General features: G+C 41.2%; 1 protein-coding gene across 1 annotated transcript in view; it reads left to right on the plus strand.

The window, feature by feature from the left end:
* The first annotated feature begins 216 nt into the window (after window positions 1–216).
* The window catches only part of vopp1b (VOPP1 WW domain binding protein b), a 51,134-nt gene continuing 31,075 nt past the window's right edge, over window positions 217–20,275 (plus strand). The window contains exon 1 of the mRNA XM_072679388.1: window positions 217–482. Coding sequence (XP_072535489.1) covers window positions 432–482 — 51 coding nt within the window. The 5' untranslated portion in view covers window positions 217–431. The remainder of the gene's footprint in view (window positions 483–20,275) is intronic.

Genomic DNA, 20,275 nt, shown 5'->3' on the forward strand with positions numbered 1-20,275 from the left:
ATAAAAACGCCAGGGATATCCCGCATGCGTTATTTCATTTCCCACCCGTATTCCAGTCCAAATCCCGCCTTGTTACGCAGGGATTGGCTGGGAGGATTCCGCATTCTGCGCTATGATTGGTTAAAAGCTGCAACGGACACGCGCTCGATCCAATCCTCGAACTACTCGCGAGAAAACCCCTACTAGCCAATCTGAGCGCAGGAGGCGGGACCTGTATGAAAACGGGTGGGGGAAAAACACCCAACGCTATTAGCATTGACAGTACAGGCTAAGCTACGGATACGGGAATGCTACAGTAAGCGCTGCCGCTTTGTGTACAGCAAAGAGAGGGAGCATGTAGTGAAAGAATGGGCGTGAAATTTGCCATGAAACCGTCTTCGTGACAGAGATTTCACGACGTTGTGCCAAAAGCAGAAAAGAAGCGAGTTAAGATGAAGAGCCATCGAGTGGGTGTTATCCTAACGTTATGGGCGCTCGTAGAGGTGAGTCGCCTGTCAGCGGTTCTCAGTCATTTCAGGGATGTCTTGCGCTGCACAATTGCACAGTGTACTTTTTAAAATGTCATTAATTTTTTAAATGGTCTAAATACCGCATATGTCCGTAGCTATAACCTCTAGTGTTGTTTAAATGTACAGTGTGTCGCAATTAGGAATAAGCCTTTGTCTTTCTGCCCGCTCACTCTACCACCACAACAACAACAGCGTGCCACTACAACTAGAGTTACGACTACTGCTGCCGTTTACCTAGCTACAGGACTGGAGCTCATGTCTTCATGACATTGCAGTCGGTTACGTTTTGTTGTGTAGATTTCTGTCAGTTTCAGATGTGATCAGAACTTAAAGACTAACTTTATCACTGTTTGCTGAGAAGCCAGGTGACTGTACTGTAGGGGACGGGTGCTGTATTAGGGCTTGTAATAGGAGCAGTAGATGATGGGCATGCTGTTTTACCCTCATGTTTTATCAGATTTTCTATTTTAGATTTTTTTTTTTTACTTTAGTTGCAGTGATATTGAGCAAAAGAAAACAGCTGGAAAATCGAATCGAAAAAAGGCTCTAAATAAGGGATCACCAAACCTGCTTTCTTTTAGAGCTTGAACCCAAACTCAACACACGTCACTTAGCTAATCAAGGAGGTCTGGGAAAACATGTACGGATGCTCGAAGTACAATTCCTGAAGATCTGCCTTCCTGTAGGTGTTGTTTAAAGCCCAAACCCAACACACCTTATTCGTCTGAAGGCAGTAATTAGACGGATCAGGTGGGGTTGAGTCGGGTTGAGTCGGCAAGAAGGAGATCCAGGTCCAGGAGCAGGTCACTGATCAAAAGGATATTCAGGGAAAACGTACGGATGCTTGAAGTACAATTCCTGGAGATCTGCCTTCCTGTAGGTGTTGTTTAAAGCCCAAACCCAACACACCTTATTCGTCTGAAGGCAGTAATTAGACGGATCAGGTGGGGTTAATTCGGGTTGAGATCTCCAGGAGCAGGTCACTGATCAAAAGGATATTCAGGGAAAACATGGACGGATGCTCAAAATACAATTCCTGGAGATCTGCCTTCCTATAGGTTTCATTTAAAGCCTAAATCCAACACAGCTCATTCAGCTAATCAGGGACGGCTGAAGGCAGTAATTAGACGGATCAGGTGGGGTTGATTCGGGTTGAGTCAGCAAGGAGGAGATCTCCAGGAGCAGGTCATTGATCAAAGGGTTATTTAGGGAAATCATGGCTGAATGCTCGAAGTACACTTCCTGGAGATCTGCCTTCCTGTAGGTTTCATTTAAGCCCAAACTCAACACAGCTCATTCAGCTAATCAAGAGCGTCTGAAGGCAGTAATTAGACAGATCTGATGGGGTTGATTCGGGTTGAGATCTCCAGGAGCAGGTCACTGATCAAAAGGATATTCAAAGAAAAATAGACGGATGCTTGAAGTGTAATTCTTGGAAATCTGCTGTCCTGTAGGATTCATTTAGAGCCTAAATCCAACACAGCTCATTCAGCTAATGGGACTTTTAAAGGCAGTAATTAGAAGGATCTGATGGGGTTGATTGAGGTTAAGTTCCCAGGGAGGTAGGAGCAGGTCACTGATCAAAAGGATGACGTTTGGATATTGCGCCAGTTATGGTTCTTTTGTTCTCTTTTTCTTTTTTCATAACTTTTCTTTGTTTTATTTAATCACTTCTTCTGTACAGTCTTTCTAATATTCTAATACTATAAGATTACATATAAGATCCTAATGTACAGCAGTTAAACGGCATGTATCCTCTGCATCAAACCCATCCGTAACCGTGAACACACACACTCACACTAGTGAGTGGTGGGCAGCCACGTCAGCCAATTGAGGGTTTGATGCCTTGCTTGGCAAAATTCTGGTCCCAAGCCCGGTTCTCTAACGTTAAGGCTGCGGCTGCCTACCAGGTATACAGTAGACGATACAACAGAAAAGATTGCACGTAATTACAGACTGTACACAGAGAACATCAATTAATTAACTACACTTAATTATCATTTAATTTTTTAGTTTGGTAAAGAATGCTGGGGTATTCAACTGGTACATGAAATGGATGAACTTGCCCAGAAGATGAGTACCAACCAGTGCATGTAGAGAACATGGACAGCGCAAAGTCCCTCAAAAGTGAAGCATCTACAGGCCTAGCACCTCTGCTGGCTGGTTGCAGTATGATGTGTGGCTCCGCCCATCCTCGTATGTTTCAATGACAAAATAGCCCATTTCCCTTCTCATTTTCCTCCTCTAAACTGTCTTTCCATCATAATTCCAACAGTTGTTTTTTCCCTATCCTAGTATTAGCACATTTATTGACATTTATATTGGCAGTCATAAGGGACAAAACCTATGGGACTGTAAGCTCAATGAAGGTGGTCTGAGACAAGCTTGGTCTGGGAGAAGGGGCCGGGTCTACCAAACGAGTAGGCGAGTCTGTCTCCACCTCTGGTCTCTACTGCATAGACTCTGTTGCAAATTTGGCAATATGACGGACAATTTTGGCTTCATTTCTATAGAATGGAAGGGACTGGAACCACTGTGTCCATGTTTTCTACAGTGGTTGGTACCAATGCACCGGTTTGGCAGTATTTTGGTTTCTAACCCAACATAATTGAAGAACCACTGAATGTTAACAGTGTTACAGGCTGTCTGTGCAGAACATGGTCATTGTAATCAATTATTCAGTGGTATTAGAAGCTAGCCCAGCTGGTCATTATATGGTAATTATGTCACCATCTGAGAAATGTGTGGGATAGATAGACTGTGTAATGCTCATATTTTATACTTTGTTGCTAAATTTGGATTACAATGGCATTGTTTATTGTAATAATTCTGCAGATGACAATTGTTTATCTCAGTTTACATTATCATCCAAGCTCCAAAGCCCAGTCCAGTGCATCACTGTACTGGTGTTTTAGTTGAGCGTGTCTTTATTTCTTGAGGTCTCCTTCTCCTGCTAATGTAGTTCATTGAGCTCTGCGTTTCCTTTGCTGTGTTTCAGTCCGCCTGACTAAACATTCTCCAATGGGGAGAGAAGAAGCTCTGCACAACAGTGAAATGAAATATAGGTTATTGAATAAGGCTAGATGCTGGCTGGATGTCTCATCAGAGAAGTGGAGGCACAATGCAATAGCCTACATTAGGATACAATAAGAGGTGAAACACTGGGTAAATAGAAATAGCACCATAGCAAAGCAATGCATGTTACATTTTAGCTTACGGTCTACTATTTCATTGCTGTGTCATGCTGAGTTTTTTCTTAGCTTTTAGGCTCCTCCTACGTCTGTTATGTGTTTTTTTTATTTTATTAAAAAGAAATATAACGGATTTTTATAATCACTTGCATTAAGACTAAAATAAAAATCGGGTAATTGCTGTGACCACTCTCCATGGGATACGATTCTTACACTAGAGACTTGTGCTAGCTTAGCTCCAGGAGAACTGACATGCTCTCGAAGGTATGTGCTCTCTTTATCACCTCATTTGACTAAGCAGGTGTCATCACAGCCCTTATTAGCCCACCGGCCTGCCACTCCTGGAAGCCACTGTAGCCATGTGGGTTGAATATCTGCATTCCATTTGCTTGGATTCACTTCATGGTTTCATGATTTTTTCATAGCCTTCACACATGCCCTGGAGCAGCGAGCAGAAAGGCATAAGCTGGAAGCACAATGAGTAGGACAAAGAAACAAATATATTTAAGAAATCTTCATGAATAAAGAATGCAAGTGCATGAATAAGTAAATCAGTTCACCTGCAGAGGCCCAGCCTTCATTTACTTTCCCCGGCTTCACATCAGAGAAGCTCCCAGGCAGGCAAAAGCAAACACAAAGGCAGCATGCGCCTAGTTATTGTAGCTATTGGGCTGAATGTAAAAGCCCATTCAGAATGATTTCTGAGATTTTTTCGAAGAGGTGAGAATTACAAGTAAACTCAACTGATGATGTTCTACTCAATCTACATCAGTAAGTGCTGAAAAGGAAATCTTTGACACACAGCTTAGTTCTGATCATTTACTAAATAAATTTCATATCTGCTGTAAGAGCTGTGGAAACATCAAGCTTTATTGTTATAATAGAGATAACAGACAGAGATAACTGTGATTTATTGTGGTAGATGATCTGCTGCCAACCCGGAAAGTGTCTTTACAGTGATGTGTATATGTGAGTTGTATGTGTCTTGTTATGACATTATAGTAATCTAATGAAGAGGACTATGTCCCAATTGCCAGTGTAGCATCTTTCTCTATGACAGACTGGGGTTCGATTCCCCAGCTTGGCAAGTCCACCACACTACACCATTAAGGGCTCATTTATACTCCCTTTACATATAAAAATGAATACATCCATTTCAAGCAATGAAACCGTCACTGCACTGTATGATACATTTTCACACCTGACCAAATGGACCATACATGCGGATCAAGCAGACCTGGGGCCAGAAAAATGTCTACTGTGAAAATGCCCTAACAGTCCTGACGAGGACGCACAGCCTCTCTTCCAAAAGTTATACCTTAAATTTCTTAGGATACTATGCATCCTATTCGTTGTGCCCTTTACTTTGGCACACATTTTAAGTTGTACATCCACTAGAAGGCAGTTCATAACTTGTCCTGAATTCACAAGTCCGCTCCCAGGACCGATTTTGGGCTCATTTGGAGGAGTGGCTTATTAGCACTGGTTTGCTTTCATACAATTCCATATGAACCGTGGATTGATTGTGCATTTTCGAATGTCACACATTTTGCAGAATATAAGGACCAATGTGTATCTGTTTATTGATTTAAATGATTTCCCTTGGATACAATCTGTGCTTTTCTGCAGGCAGGGCATTTCACAGTGCAGGAACACCTGCAAATGAGCCATTCTTGTAGGAGAAGGCTTTTAGCCATGCAAGCCATATGTCAAAGCAGTCATGTGAAAAAATTAACCAATCTTGCAACCCCACATGTGGCGCCAGGAGCGGATAGCTTTCACACCTTCGATGAACTGCACCACAGTTTGATAGAAGCGAACCCCAGAGCTCCGATTTTAGGAGGACCAAAGATCGGTGCTCTGGACCCACTCCTGGCCTCGAGAACAGCTTTCACACGTCACCAAATGTACAATACTTGCAGAGCCAGCGGACCTGGGGCAGGAAAAATGGTCTAGTGTGAAAACGCCCTAACAATCCTGACAAGGTTACACAGCCCCTTCAAATAGTTACGCCTTTCTTCTTTGCATGTCCATATGTTTCAGTTGATCTACTGGCTGCAGTGCCCCCATGAGTTCCAGTGGTATTGCTCTGTTCAGAATCCGTAAGTGCTCAGGAAACACGCACCAAGAAGGACAAAATTAGCGCAGAGTACGGACAGAAGGCTCTGTCCATATCCATATTTAACGATGAGCTTAAATAAGCCTTAAGTGCTCTTGGGCAAGACTCCTAATACTACATTCTCGTGCCTGTGTAATGACCCAGATGTAAGTTGCTCTGAATAAGAGCATCAGCCAAATGCCATAAGTATAAATAAACGTCGGGGACGGACTGTTATTGAATTAAACAGAAATCAGTCGAGGTTTGTTAAAGTACAGGTACCAGGTGGCCAAGTTGACTCTGACTTTTCTTTCTGCTAGGTTGAGAAAACACACTTGCCATCGATTATGAAATCAGCCAGGAGCAGCCATAAAGCAGCCCTGAGGTTGATTTCTTATTGGGCATGTCTTGTAGCATTGATACAGGGATTTGCTCAGCCTGATCTGTGAATCTATATTTACCAAAGACAAAGGCATTAGCCTAATGCCTCAGGTTAATGCTCTGTTAACTCCATTTCTGCCTTCCCAGATTACCTCACTGCCACTCTCTGAACAGCAGCCAGCGTTTAACAAGGGCTCACATTCACTCTTAAAAAAGAAAGGTGCTACAAATGTTTTTTTTTAGCGATGCCATAAAAAAGCCACTTTTGGTACCATAAAGAGTCATGTTTGTAAAGAAAAATGTTACATTTATTATATAGTTAATATAGATTTATTATTATATATAGAACATTTATTAATCTTTTTTTTTCCACACATGGTTCCTTATGGACCCAATGGTATCACTCAAAGACCCAATGTTATCACCCTGTAACACCTTTATTAGAAGTGTTAAACAAAGGACACTATGCCTTGCAATGACACACACTCCAGGCTTTTGTTTGGATTAGCATGTTCCACTAATAGTGATAACAATAGATTCAGGAGACCAAATCGGACTGCTGTTATCTACACTCACATTGCCCTGCAGTTGGTCAATAAAGGGCCATGTCAGGCAAGTGTTTATGAGTAGTAGTAGTAGTGTAATAGCATTTGTAGTAGGGATACACAATGATTTTGGAATCATACAATTAATTGTTTAAAAATTGGACAGATGTTTAGATTTGGTCAGTATTTTAAATTGACATTCGTTGATGTATTAAACCCCAGACGACTAGTTTTCTACATTTCATCATTATTAGATATCCAGGTCTACATGAAAATTGATTGGATATAGTTTGTAGAGGCATAACAACATTTTCAGAATGTGATTTCCAATTCTGAAGTCACGATTAGAGTTTTTAGGGGGTTGAATATTAAAAATGTAATCTTATTATATTCAGCAGTCTGATGAGCTACCACTATGGCCTGAGGGGGGTTGTGAGTTTGAATCCAAACCCATGCCGCTTGGCCTTCAGCGTCCGGTATCCACGAGAGCACGGCAAATTGTGGGTGTGTAGATGGTCGCTTCACTCTTGAAGCAATGTTGGCCGGCTCAGGCGTTCCAGCAGAGCTGGGAACCCGGTGCTTCCCTCCGAGCCTGGTGGCTGCCTGCTGAGGCCGTATTGGCAGCAGTTTGAAAAGAGGTGGCTGTTGGCTTTGCATGTATCAGAGGAGACAAGTCCTTACCGTCCGAGTTGGGAGCATTGGTAGCGTTAGGGGACGCTATGGATGGGTGGGTTAATTGGCAGTACCAAAAAAGGGGAAAAATTCGACAAACAAAAATGAAAATTAAAAAAGAAAATCTAATTTCATGATATACTGTGTAGACAGATTTGCCTGAGATTATTTTATTTTTATTTATATGTTAGTAGTTTTTTATGCAAATGATGTTTATCTTTCATATCATCTATCATATTTGATGGAGGTAGAGCTGGGCAATATGACAATATTTTAGCGTATCGTAAGCACATGTAGGATACTGTTAGTGCTTAATAAGCACTGATCAGCTGCAGGTTTCATTACATAACGGTGTGTAACAGTGTAATTACACTGGTTTAATTAGATGAAGATCAGCAGATGTTGAGTATAAATCACTGTATTCATTACGGGAGAGGATCTGAACAGCAGTTTATAAGAATCTGTCACTGCTGATTTTTTTAGTCTGTGATTTACATGTATTGTCATAAATATTGTGTATCATGAAAAAAGTCATTAAATATCATGATTTATGACAGTATTTATACCATATCTCCCAGCCCTAGATGGAGGTGGAGTTTACAGTGGTGTAAAAGGAGTGTTTTGTGACTGGTGCTGTGAGACAGAATCAACCGTATTCATCGTTTGACCCCTCTGTGCTGCACCTCTGAATACGGCACCTGTCACACAGCAGTTGTTTGGTTCAGTCAGCCATTAAATGAGATGATAATCAGTAGACTTTAGAGGGTGCACCCCTCCACTCCAGTTGTGTAATAATCAGATTACCATGTGAGTTGTATTCCTCAATGCTTCTCTGCTTTGATGAATAATTAAAGTTCTCAAATTGAAACCTGCACCTCTGACTGATCTGATAAAATTCAATTTACTCCCAGCGTGATGAAGCAGACTGATTTAGACTGCCTGTGTCAGCTACTTCAGTCAAAATATGTGAAAATAATGCAACTCACAGAAAGAAAGGTCTGTCAAAGCCCACCAAATCCCCACTATAGCCTCTTATACATGAAGGTGCTACAAAGGGTGCTTTGAGGGATGCCCTAGAAGGACCATTTTTGGTTAGACAGGCCCAATGTGCAAATAGATGGTGCCATGAGCACCATGAGTATTACTAGTCAAGGTTATATATATCATAAGGGACACATAACTCAACTGAATAAATTCACACAGTTTGGCTTAATCCCATTAACTTTCTGTAGTATTTAAGGGAGGTTAACTTAATTAATTCAGTATGCAGTGCAGGTTTTACAGTGTACCAAACTGTCACAGTACGGGGGTCACAGCTCGAATACATGGTACATGCTGTTAGGGTAAATATGGTAATTTCTCTGTTATTTTGCATGGTTTTGTGGGAACTGTAGTCCTGTGTGAACACCCACCCCTCCCTTCCTCCTCCTTTTCGCTACCCTGTAGAGAGAGAGACTCAGATGCTGTTTATTCTTTTTCTTTATTCTTTATCTCTCAATGTTCTCATCTCTGGATTTGACACCACTGATAATTAATGGGTATTTCACAGAAATTCTGACTTTAACATCTTATTTCTCAAGAAATCATGGTGGATTGGATGAGGGCGAGGATGTAAAAACACATACTAATGTTTACACTTCACACTACAGGCTGCATTAACTACCTCAAGGCGGCGCTATAAAGTGCTAGATTTAACAAACTCTAACTTACATGACTCTCTTCAATTTAAATGAAAATAAGCCTGAGATAATCTTATATTTTTGGTATTTTCTCCCCTGTTGTACCATACTCCATGAGGTCCAAACCATGGAATCGTGAGGTTTGTGTACCCTTACACCCCTTGGAACCAAAAGTGGTTCTTTAATGTCATTGCTTTTTAGGGACCCCTTTAACACCTCTATTTTTAAGAGTGTAAACCCATTTGTCCACGCTAGCTTCACCTTAGTCGTGTGTGCACAAAATCCATCTCACTGAATTTCCTTGTGCTATGAAATATGGCCAGCCTTCATGTTAAATGCCACACTTTGACTGCTGTTTGTGCTAAGTAGGGTCTATGTTATGTGTCCAGCTCTTTGTCTTTGAGCTAAAGTACTCATGGCTTTGGGCAAAGCACAGTGACGCTGTGGACAAACGGTGCTAATCTGTGGAGAAATGTTTTTTGAAGGGTTAGCGACGACTCCTTCAGTCATCAGCTGCTGCTGCTGCTGCCGGGCAGGGTGAAATTGCCCTCTTTGGTCTGCTTGTGTTCACTAATGGAATCAACACTTGGACTGCTGGATAGATCGATTTCCTTGTTGTGCAGTGATGGGGGGGTTGTTGCGGACTAAAAAAAAAGAAACTGTGGTGAATAAATTCCCTGGATCGTATCTACTCATCTGCAGAAATCTCCTTGGAGTATTTGAATGAGGAGCGTTCCCTAATGCTGGATGATGCGTAACTTCAGTCAGCTCACTGCCTTCAGCTTCCACAACAGGAGAGTAGGAGAACATTCGAAGAGGTTCACAAAAACCTAGGGAATGCTGAATTTATAGCTTCGTTTTTTTCCGGACGCCTGACAGCTATCTGAGAGTAATATAGATCTTGGTTGGGGCCACTGCTCAGCTCTACAAGGATGAGAGATTGAGAAATGGCTGGGTATGTTTTATGAATGTGCCACTCTCCTTTCATTTATCTTTACCCATTGGAACCACAATTGAGGATTGCTGCAGCTGACGGGATGTGGGTATGATGGCTGTAAAATCAACCCTGCACCACAAGTCAAAATAATGTGCGGTAGTAGTGTCCCCCAGCTAGTATTCCCAGCTGATACTGTGGACAGATACAGGTTGGCCAGAGGTAGAGAGATATAAAATATTGCCCTGGCTTAGGCCACCAAACAAATGTATCTTGTGACCAAAATTCTTAATTTTGGTCAGAAGAGAAACATAATACAGTGAATAGTCTCTTTATGATAATTATAATTGATTATAGACTTAATTATTATATCTTTTTTATAATGTCTCTGCTTGGAAGAGAGCACTGGCTAGTTACATTGGCTAGCAGACGCCCGTTGGTTTGATGGTGTTGACGGTTTGGGTGGTTTGGGCGATGGCTTGTTCACATAGCAAGGTAATTTATGACATATGAGCTTGTTTAACTCATATGAGCTTGTTTAACTCACTACTTCCAAAAAGAGAAAATAACCTGCATGAAATAAGTGCTGTCACACGCTGGGATTACTCTTTTTGGTGGATTCTTGGAAGGATTTCCAAGCTAAAGGAATGCAGAATATTTTTCCAATGTTCAGACTTGGTCAGCCTTCCCTGAAATGAATTTCCATATTGAAGTCTGTTATCCAACCATCACTACAGCCTCTACAGATGCAAAGTAGCAGGCAAAGTGCACGAAGCATCAAAGACAGGATACAATTAGAACATTTGCAATTCCTTGCATGCATTAGGCTTTTCAGAGTCTCTTTGGTGTAGTGGAGCAAAGAGCTAGCCTATTAGTTTTCCTGGCATTCGTCCCTTTCGCTGGTTGTGATGTTGGTCTAGCGTTGTTTCTTTTCCAGATACATGGCAACCCAGTGAGTGGACTTGGCTCTGTCCTGCTGGTTTTCGCTGAACCTCCTCTGCCAGAAACTTTCTGCTGTCGTTGCCTGTTGTTGATCATTCTGCCTGTGACCAACATGGTGACAAAACACTCATTGTATGGGTGCCTTGTTCATTCAGCCTGTTTACCCCAGTGAGGAACGCCTGTACTCTGGATGAATGTTGGTGTTGAATCTGACACTATTGTGTCCTTATCAGTTAGTCAGAGTAGAAAGCTCTACAGTAGAAGAGTATTAAACAAGCAGCTTATTTGCCTTTGCAAAACAACACAACACAACTGTTTAAGACACGGCACATGGACAGGTAATCCAGAAGGGGATTCTGAGCATTTTTTTTTTAAATGTACTCTTTTACATTTACGTGTGAGACATGTAGTTGACAATCTTATTCAGATTTGCTGTTTTTAGAAAATGTCTCTAGCTAGTACTCAATTTCAGAATTCCCTTAGTATCTCTGACTCAAACAAAGCCTTATGTAAAATGTATAGATTCTTAATTAAACCAACAATTAAACAATCTCTGTACTAATGAAAAAGTGGGAATAAGGTCCCTTAGGTACTCCTACTGCTGACGTCTGGACACAAATTATGAAGAAAACATGACAACCAACACCAACACCAATAACCTCTATCTTATACAGTATAAGGTCATTCACAGAGGACACTACACAGGGCAGATGTTATGTGGGAAATGGGAATAGTAGACTCTCAAGTCTGTATTCAATGCTCATTAAATACTCATTATATATACAATTCTATACAAGCCTTATGGTATTGCACACCCATCAAACACCTCTGGCTGCTTGTTATAAATCAATGAACTCCACTGTTAAATCAACCCACCTCCCTATCCCCATCACACTGTCTGCTAGGTGACGACCGCAGTTCACCTTAACGTGGAAGAAAGTAGAACACTTTTAATAGCTATAACCAAAAAAGTTTTTCTACTGAACTGGAAACCTTGGGAAAGCTTACTTGTAGAAAACTGGAAATTGGAAGAATTTTCAGCATCTATTAAAACTAATCTCACAATTGCAAGAAAATATGGTCAACAACCTTTTTTTAGAACCACTTTGACCCCACCACTTTAAAAAGATCAACAGAATATCCAAACAACAGCAACACAAGCATACCTATCCCACATATCTGGTGCCTCTACACAAATATTCCTGGTCATACCTATTAACATGCCCGCACACACACACACACACACATATATATATATAAGGCAGGTATTACAATTCTTTTATTATATGAAATTCTAATAATTGATGTCTTCCCATTGCTCGGTGACTCCAGGTATGAAAAATGATTACTATTACTAATAATAAATATTAATTGGTCCTCTGGCGGTGGCACTGATGGGTAAAAAGATCATGTTACTCTTAAATTTACCTTCACAATTCTGGCATTTAACAGATACTCTTATCATAGAGGGACCGAGAAAGGTCTTTGCTGTTCTCAGAAAATATCCCTAGCTAGCGTGAATGGGCTAGAATCCAAAAGATGCCTCAAGCTTAGATACTGCCAAATACGAAAGTCAGTATGGATACTTTCAATCCATAATTTATCTGTATATCTATCTATTATCAACGTATACTACACTTTGTCTGATTGTCATAAAAATCTAAGAACATGTGTAAAGAACATCTTAAGCCTTTAATAAGTGCAGGAATAGTGCTGAGTTTGATCATCTTAAAAGAGATTGACTCTTCAGCCGGCATTTGAAGACAGCAAGCAACTCTGCCGTTCGAACACCCAGGGGGATGTTTGTTCCACTACCTCAGTGCCAGGACAGATACGAGTCTAAATGCTTGTTTTTTCATACATCTTGGTGTATGATGGGTCAAGCCAAGCTGTACTTGCAGCTCAAAAGGCTCTTGGTACAGATCAGGTTTTGACCATTGCCGTCAGCTACAGGAGGCTGGTCCATTTTTGTCTTTGTATATCAGCGCCAGGGTTTTGAATCTGATGCAGGCCACACTATGTAGTTGCTGATTTACAAGAGTTAAGAGTGACTGTGAACTTTTCCTAACCCCATTCCTGTTGTAGTCTCATTAGACGGCAGTAATAACCTTTTACGCTGTTGACAGAGTATCTGTATTATAGGAGGGAGTATCAGGTTGCTTCTGGCACTGTGGCGAAGCTGCAAACCGCATTGCACAAAGGTCCCCATAACCTTTAACTTATTCACACCTTTTCTTTCTGTTCTTCTTAAAACCCCAGTTACAAATGACAGAATCCACACCAGTTCCTTCTTGTGCTAACAGGTGTGTTTTTTCTAGACCCTCTATTGTTTTGAAATTTTGCATATTCTCAAGAGTGATCCTGCTGATCCATCACCAAGTCTCTCTTCGTTCCTCATGAAAAGCTCACCACAACATTCCCAGAACATATCTCCAAATAACCGGATCTGAAATTGATCCTGTTGTTGATATACAGTGAAAGCCAGACGGACACGTAGGGTTGCTATGGGGTGGAACATTTCCGATAAATATCCAGTAAATTACGGCAACGCTATCTTTCCATGGTAACTTTAGCTCTGGAACTTCAGAAATACTCCAAAATGTTAACGTTCCATGGAAATTATGGGAATTTGGGGAAATTAGGGGAATGTATTCCAATTAGTAGGAAATATTAGACAATTTAAATGAAATATATCATACTATTGAGACTTATTGTGATGGTGGAATGAACAGTGCATGCAGGAGGTGTGGTCTCAATAGCCCTGCAGTGTGTAATGCGCCATTTGCCTGGGATTGAGGAGCAGCTTTGCTATTCAGCTGTTTTGGTATCATATCTAATTATTTTAGCCAAGATTATGCTTCAGTACATTTTTACCAACTATATGTAAGTTTCTCACATTTAGCTTAGAATATTCCCATTTTGTTCCCATTAATTCCCATAATTTCCCATTAATTCCCATAATTTCCCATTAATTCCCATGGTAAACTTTGGAAATTCACAAAATATTGCAACCCTACTGACAAGCCATTCTTTGATTCTAACAAGTGAGAACAACAGACTCAATCAAACAAACATTCCAGTCCTCAGTTGCACATTGGTACATCATCTTCATCCATAAATTATTTCTGGCAATGAAGCAGAAGGCACGATTCCCTCCTACTCCTTGATAACAGAGAAAAGAGCTGCTTTTCTACGGTAAGCTTTTCACTGTGCTGTTTCACTGCAGTGAGGAGATATCGTCAGAGGCATGCAGAGTAATCTAAATGCGCTGACTTTTAACTCAAGGACATCAGCAGACCTTTAAAGTTCCCAGCATGGAAAATGATAGCATCTTTGCAGACTGCTTAGAGTGGCTTTCTAAATTTTGCATAGAATACAGCTTGCTTGCTTTCAGTAGTCTCTGATGGATCCGTATGCGAGTGTTTCCACCTTGCTTTACTAGGAACATAGGTTAGTTAATATTAGAAGATAAAAAGATGCCTTTTTTAAGTTTATTCTCCTCTTTCAGCTGATTGCAGCTGATTGTACACTGTTAAAAGTATAAGATCCTTGAGGAACATTTGGGGTTTCTTCAGTATTAAACTGTGGAGGAACCTTTTAATGTGCTTTGAGGAATCTTCAAGGAACCTTTTTCTTCTAAAAACCTTTTCTTAAAGCTTCACTAAAGCACGTTAAGCACATTCTTCTACAGTTTCAAATTGAAGAACCTCCCAACATTCATCAAGGATCTTATACCTTTAACAGTGTATGGTTAACACTTTAGTCAAAGCTAAAATTACAGAGCATTTTTACCTCAAATCTGACTTTGAAGAAACCTTTCTGTAGAAACCACTGGACAATTTCTGCAGCAAACAGCCTCTGGTTTGCTGTAGTTCGTCAGCAGTCATCTTGCTGGTCTTCTACTTAACCTTCCACAAAGCATTAGAAATACCCACAGGCAGGATGCAGAAATGACACCATGGTCAACATTTCTGGCCCTGTAGTTGTGTTTAATGGGGCATAAATGTTGCCATTTGTGCATGAAAACAGTAAAGCACTATGTATTAATAAGGGGTGTAAGGGTATGCGCAATTCTACTGAACTGTCAACTGGGATTGGCTTGTAGATGAAGCGTCCATGTGGTGGATCAGGATTGCTGAACATAATGCAGAACCAAACTCTCATGGCCTCAGTAAATCTATTGGCAGAGCTGACTAGCTGATGGATCCACATGAGTAGAATCTAGGGAACCCAGACAGGAAAGGGCATTTTATTACATTCAGCTGGGAGCCTCTCTTCTCTTTTCCAAAATGAATGTGTTTTTTTATTTGTTAAATTTTTGGGGAGCAATCAGCCATAACATTAAAATCAACACTGATGATCTGGGTCCAGTGGCTCCTGTCTGTCGAGGGGTGGATCTACATATTAGGCAGTAAGTGAACAGTCAGTTCTTGACGGTGATGAAGGTGCTGAAGCAGGAAAAATGGACAAGCGTAAGAATCTGAGACACTTTGACCAGAACCAAACTGTGATGTTCTAGATAGACGACTGGGTCAGAACATCTCCAGAACAACAACTAACAAGTGTGAGTTCCACCCAGAATCCCTAAGCTTTAAGGCGGTTAGCAAGATGTTACATGGTATTTGCATGGTATTGTGGGAATTGTAGTGGATTTAGAAGTATTGTTATGGTAATGGTAGTGTAGTTGTCTCTCTCTAAGCTTATCTAGCTTGGCTACAGCTCCACCGAGTATCAGACAACCCAGTGCAGATGCTGATTACTAACGATTGGTGTTGGGAGTAATGAAATGGCGAAATGAGCCCAGTTCTGCTATGTTTAGACCCTTATCTGGCTGTCTAGACTTAGATAAGTTAGCTAGCAGACTAAACATCATAGCACTGTGTTCCAATTAACTGAGCTCGAATCCCACACATTTAGAGGATAATGCCTCATATCTAGGAGCACAAAGTTGATTGAATGGTCTTAGAAGTGTTTGGGACTGTCATTTAGTAGACTGGTTCATTCAGGTTGGCTTGCTCTGCATTTACTCAGCATGTAACCACAGCACCCCCAACCTGTGGCTGTCTTGAATTGGGGAATGAGCTTTTTTGGTCATGCACTGGATAGACACAGAACGGAAATATTACAGATCAGATGCGTTGTGATTTAGAAAAACATTTAATTACTTTATTTAAATAAATACAAAAGAACATGGTATGACTGTGAATCATGGTGCACGGTACGTCTGTGTACCATTACACCCCTAGTATTAATATACTTTAATCTCAACACAATAATGAAGTCCTATTCATAAAGTCCCTAATGGCAGCGACACTCTCTCCTTACCACTTTGATAACTGAATTTAATCTACAAGTTAATAAGATATTGCATATTAATAGACAGCACTTAGAAATGAGCTGAACATCTTAAAATCAGACCCAGTAAAAGAAAAAAAGCATCCAGACATATAGGGCGTTATAACCACTGACAAAACCTTTTTAATTGACTTTTTCATTTTTCTTTAAAATCATGACAGAGCAGCAAAATAATCTCTCCTTTAATGCAATGCAGCTTATGCATCTGTCGTGTGAAACAAAGCTAGTGATGGCTACACAAAGCCGAACCCACCTTTACAAGCTTATAAGGTTGCATTCTTGCTGCGGTTACATTTTGGCTGTCGAGTGTGGGTGCTCCAGTACTGCAGGGGGCGCTATGACATTTTATGATCATTTTCATGACTATTAAAAAAGGGCTGCATGCTGTAACACACTACCTCCTTAGCCCCAGCCAGTCACAGGGATGCATTGTCATTTGATGTGGGGAGTTCGCAACGCTGCCATGTTTGTGACATCTGCCTTGTTCGTTTGCTTCACAATTACGGCATTTTATTTGCCGAAGCCAGACGAACCTCGTCTCTGCAACAAATGTATAAGGGCTTCACTCACTCACACTCACTCACTCAAGGGCTCTGTATACTTCTTGCGGAGACTCGAAGCCCTCTCTTATTAGTATTTAAATAGCTTTCAGTGTTTCACATCAGTGACACTGTTTGTCCTTGGTGATCTGACTGGCTGTGCCTCGTTTCAATACATTTTGTGGTCTGAAATCCTCAAGAAAGTAAAATTCTTCTTAGCTGCAGTTGCAGTGTTGGCCATGATGATCTGTCCAGGCAGATAAAAATGTGCCTGATGTTTGTAGACACCCCTTCCTATGAATGTGTTTAGTTGCATGCATTGCTGAAACATCTACAGATGCAGCTTGTTGTCTAGTACCTGTACAGAAGAATCGCCTGTAGACTAGGACTCTCTGGAGCAGATAAACATGAACTTTTGGCACCATGCCTAATGCCAGGTGTGGGATAGAGGGCTGTATGGGCCCCCCAGCATTGAGCTGTGGAGAAGTGGAGCTGTGTTCTCTGGAATGATGGTCTATTCAGTACTTTTGGGATGAGTTGGGGAGTTGGGAATGAGGTGGGTTAGTAATCATCCAACATCCTGACCTCCGGTTGATGAATGCCATCATACCATGTAACAGTAGTCCAGTGGTTTAGTATCCTTGATTATAGAAGAAGCAATGTTCAGGCATCCCAATACATTTGTCCATATAGTGTATTGTGTATTAGGGAAAGTGTGTGCGTTCATTATTTGTTGATGACCTGATCTTAACCTCACAGCAGACCTGGTGATGTGGTTTTTATTAATTGAGCCCGCTGTCTTACTCCAAGAGCATTCCCGGTTTAAAATTGCTGATGGTAAAGCAAATCAATTTGTCTAACATTGAGAAATTGACATTAATATGACGTTAATCTCCAAGATTATTGCTTGTTATCACTCAGTCTTCTCCTTTGACCTCTGACCCTGTACAATAGACAGTAGTAATGTTTACGTGTGCTGAAGCTACAGGATGCACTGTGAACTACTAGAGCTTTAACACTTAAGCCATTATCCAGTCAAAGCAGCTGACACTGCCGCTTTGCCCAGGTGGTTGTGATAAACATCAGAACGATGGATCTGTTTAGGACTGTCAGCTTCAGTTTTTATCCTCACTGAGCCAGAGGGTCACTGACCTGGCCTGGTCGCTGATCTTGAGGGATTGGCTCACTGATCCACACAAACATGTTTTCCCTCAGTTGGTCTCTGCTTTTGCAGTTTGAACTTTGTTATTTTATCTGATGAAATTGCAGATTAACATGGCTTTGCAACAGATAAGGCAGAAAAAATCTGCTTCATCAGTGAATCCTAAAATATTCTATTTTATAAACGATTCTGCAAGTAACCTCGGTTATTCTACATCTTATAGGATACAGCAGAGGATGCTGGAATTGAACGTGACAGGACTTCAACTGAAATCATCTTTATGAGGAAATTCTTTCAGGACCAGGGTTGGGGACTTCTGATCTAGAAGTTACACAAATCATTGGCTGGCTCTTAATTCCCATTTCTTCAGCCTCATCTAATAGCTTTATCTTGGCTATTTTGAGAAGAAACACATTTTTTTTGGACACTGTTATATTGGCTTCAGGGGCTTTTCTTTTTTCTACCTACGTCACTTTCCCCACCTTTATTATTAGATTTGTTCGTTTTATTTTTTTTTTATGATATTTAGAAACATTTTAGAAACCACAGAAACGCCTACCTATTGTTGTGTAGGCCCCCTTCATTTTGCTAAAACAGCACTGACCAGTCTAGGCATTAGCATTAACTTTTTAGCATTTTTGTGCTACAGTAGCTCTTCTGTAGGCTCAAATGGGCTATTTGCCTTTGCTCCCCACATGCATCAGTGAGCCTTAGGCACCCATGATTCTGTCACTGGTTCTCTGGTTGTCTTCTGGTCATATTTCTTTCTGTTTTATAAAAATAAAGCCAAAACTGTCCACCATGTTCTGCACTGTCCAAATTTGTAATCAGAGTCTGCACAGTAGAGAGCAGAGGGGGAGCCAGAGTCACCTACGCCTGCCCTCTTCTCCCAGACCAAGCTTGTCTCAGACCGCCTTCACTGAGCTTACAGTGCAGAAGCAGAGTGATTTTTTGCCCTTGATTCCCAGTTTGTCCAGTTAGTGTGATGTTTCAGTAAGTTCCACTACAACTCAGCTACTGCATGTAATGAACAGAAAGGATGCGATGCAGGTCCTGCAGACGGTCCCTTCTAGCCAAGGCTGTCAGTCACAAGTGTAACTGTAACATATGGGGAAGGACCTGTGGTTGCTTCACTTTTGAGAGATGATGCGCTGTCCATGTTTTCTCCAGTCATTGGTAGGTACTGACCACTGCATACTAGGAACACCCCACAAGACCCTCCTAATTTGTTGTGGAGATGTTCTGACCCACTAGTCTAGCCAGCACAATTTGACCCTTGTCAACGTGGCTCAGATTCTTACGCTTGCCCATTTTCCCTTTTTTATATACCACCTTCAAGACCTGTCTGTTCACTTGCTCCACCTCTTGATCCACCTCTTGACAGATGCCAGTGTAACCAGAGAATCTTATGACTTTACATCAGTGTTGGAAGGTTGTCTTATTGTTGTGTATGTATATATATGTAACAGTATATCAAGCCATTGCATTGGCTAAAAGAACGACCCTTCTGGCTATCATCTGGCAGTCCCTGTTTTGTTTTCTTTCTCTAAGTCTGTCTCTGTTTCTGTGCTGCTAGTTTCCATAAAAAGAAGGTGGCGAATGAAAATGTATCCAAACACTAGCCCACACTTTCAGCCTACCATTTCAGACTCTGATTGCGGTGAACAAGTCTCTGAACGGATGCTCGATCGCTCTTTGTGGGAGTTTGTCTTGCTGTCATGCTGTCTGTGAAGTGCTTGCTTGTGGCCCATTAAGGATTTCCTCTCGGCACCATGAGCTCAGAGGCTAGACTAGATTCTCACGAGTGTCTCCCAAAGTGATGGACTCTGACAGATGGTTGGACTCCACAGACATGGACATTACTGTACATGCCCAATTCCACTGCTGTCAGAATTAAAGCGCAGGATCCTTCATTGAGAGCCGGTCACGCAGTGACTTTATTTGTGTGTAGGCGTTGAGTTCGGATATGTCAAACTTTTGAGTTGCTTGGTTGGTAGTCTGGCCAGTGTCCAAGCTGCTATTTTTGATCATCATTCTTTATTTAAGCTCAGGTTTACACTGAGGGGGGCTGCAGTGTAATAAAATCACTTGAAAAGGGTTTGGTGGAGCCTGTTATTCACAGTTGAATTTTTTATTAGCATGAAGTCTGAAAAGGACAGTACAAAATGATGTATTTCTTGGCTTAGGGAAACAAAGCACATGCAGCTTGAATTTTAGCTTAAATATTAGCTGTAAAATTCACTGCTAAGGTTCTGTCTTAAAGTGAAT

Source organism: Salminus brasiliensis, chromosome 5 (assembly GCF_030463535.1).
Source record: "Salminus brasiliensis chromosome 5, fSalBra1.hap2, whole genome shotgun sequence".
NCBI classification, from domain to species: Eukaryota; Metazoa; Chordata; class Actinopteri; order Characiformes; family Bryconidae; genus Salminus; species Salminus brasiliensis.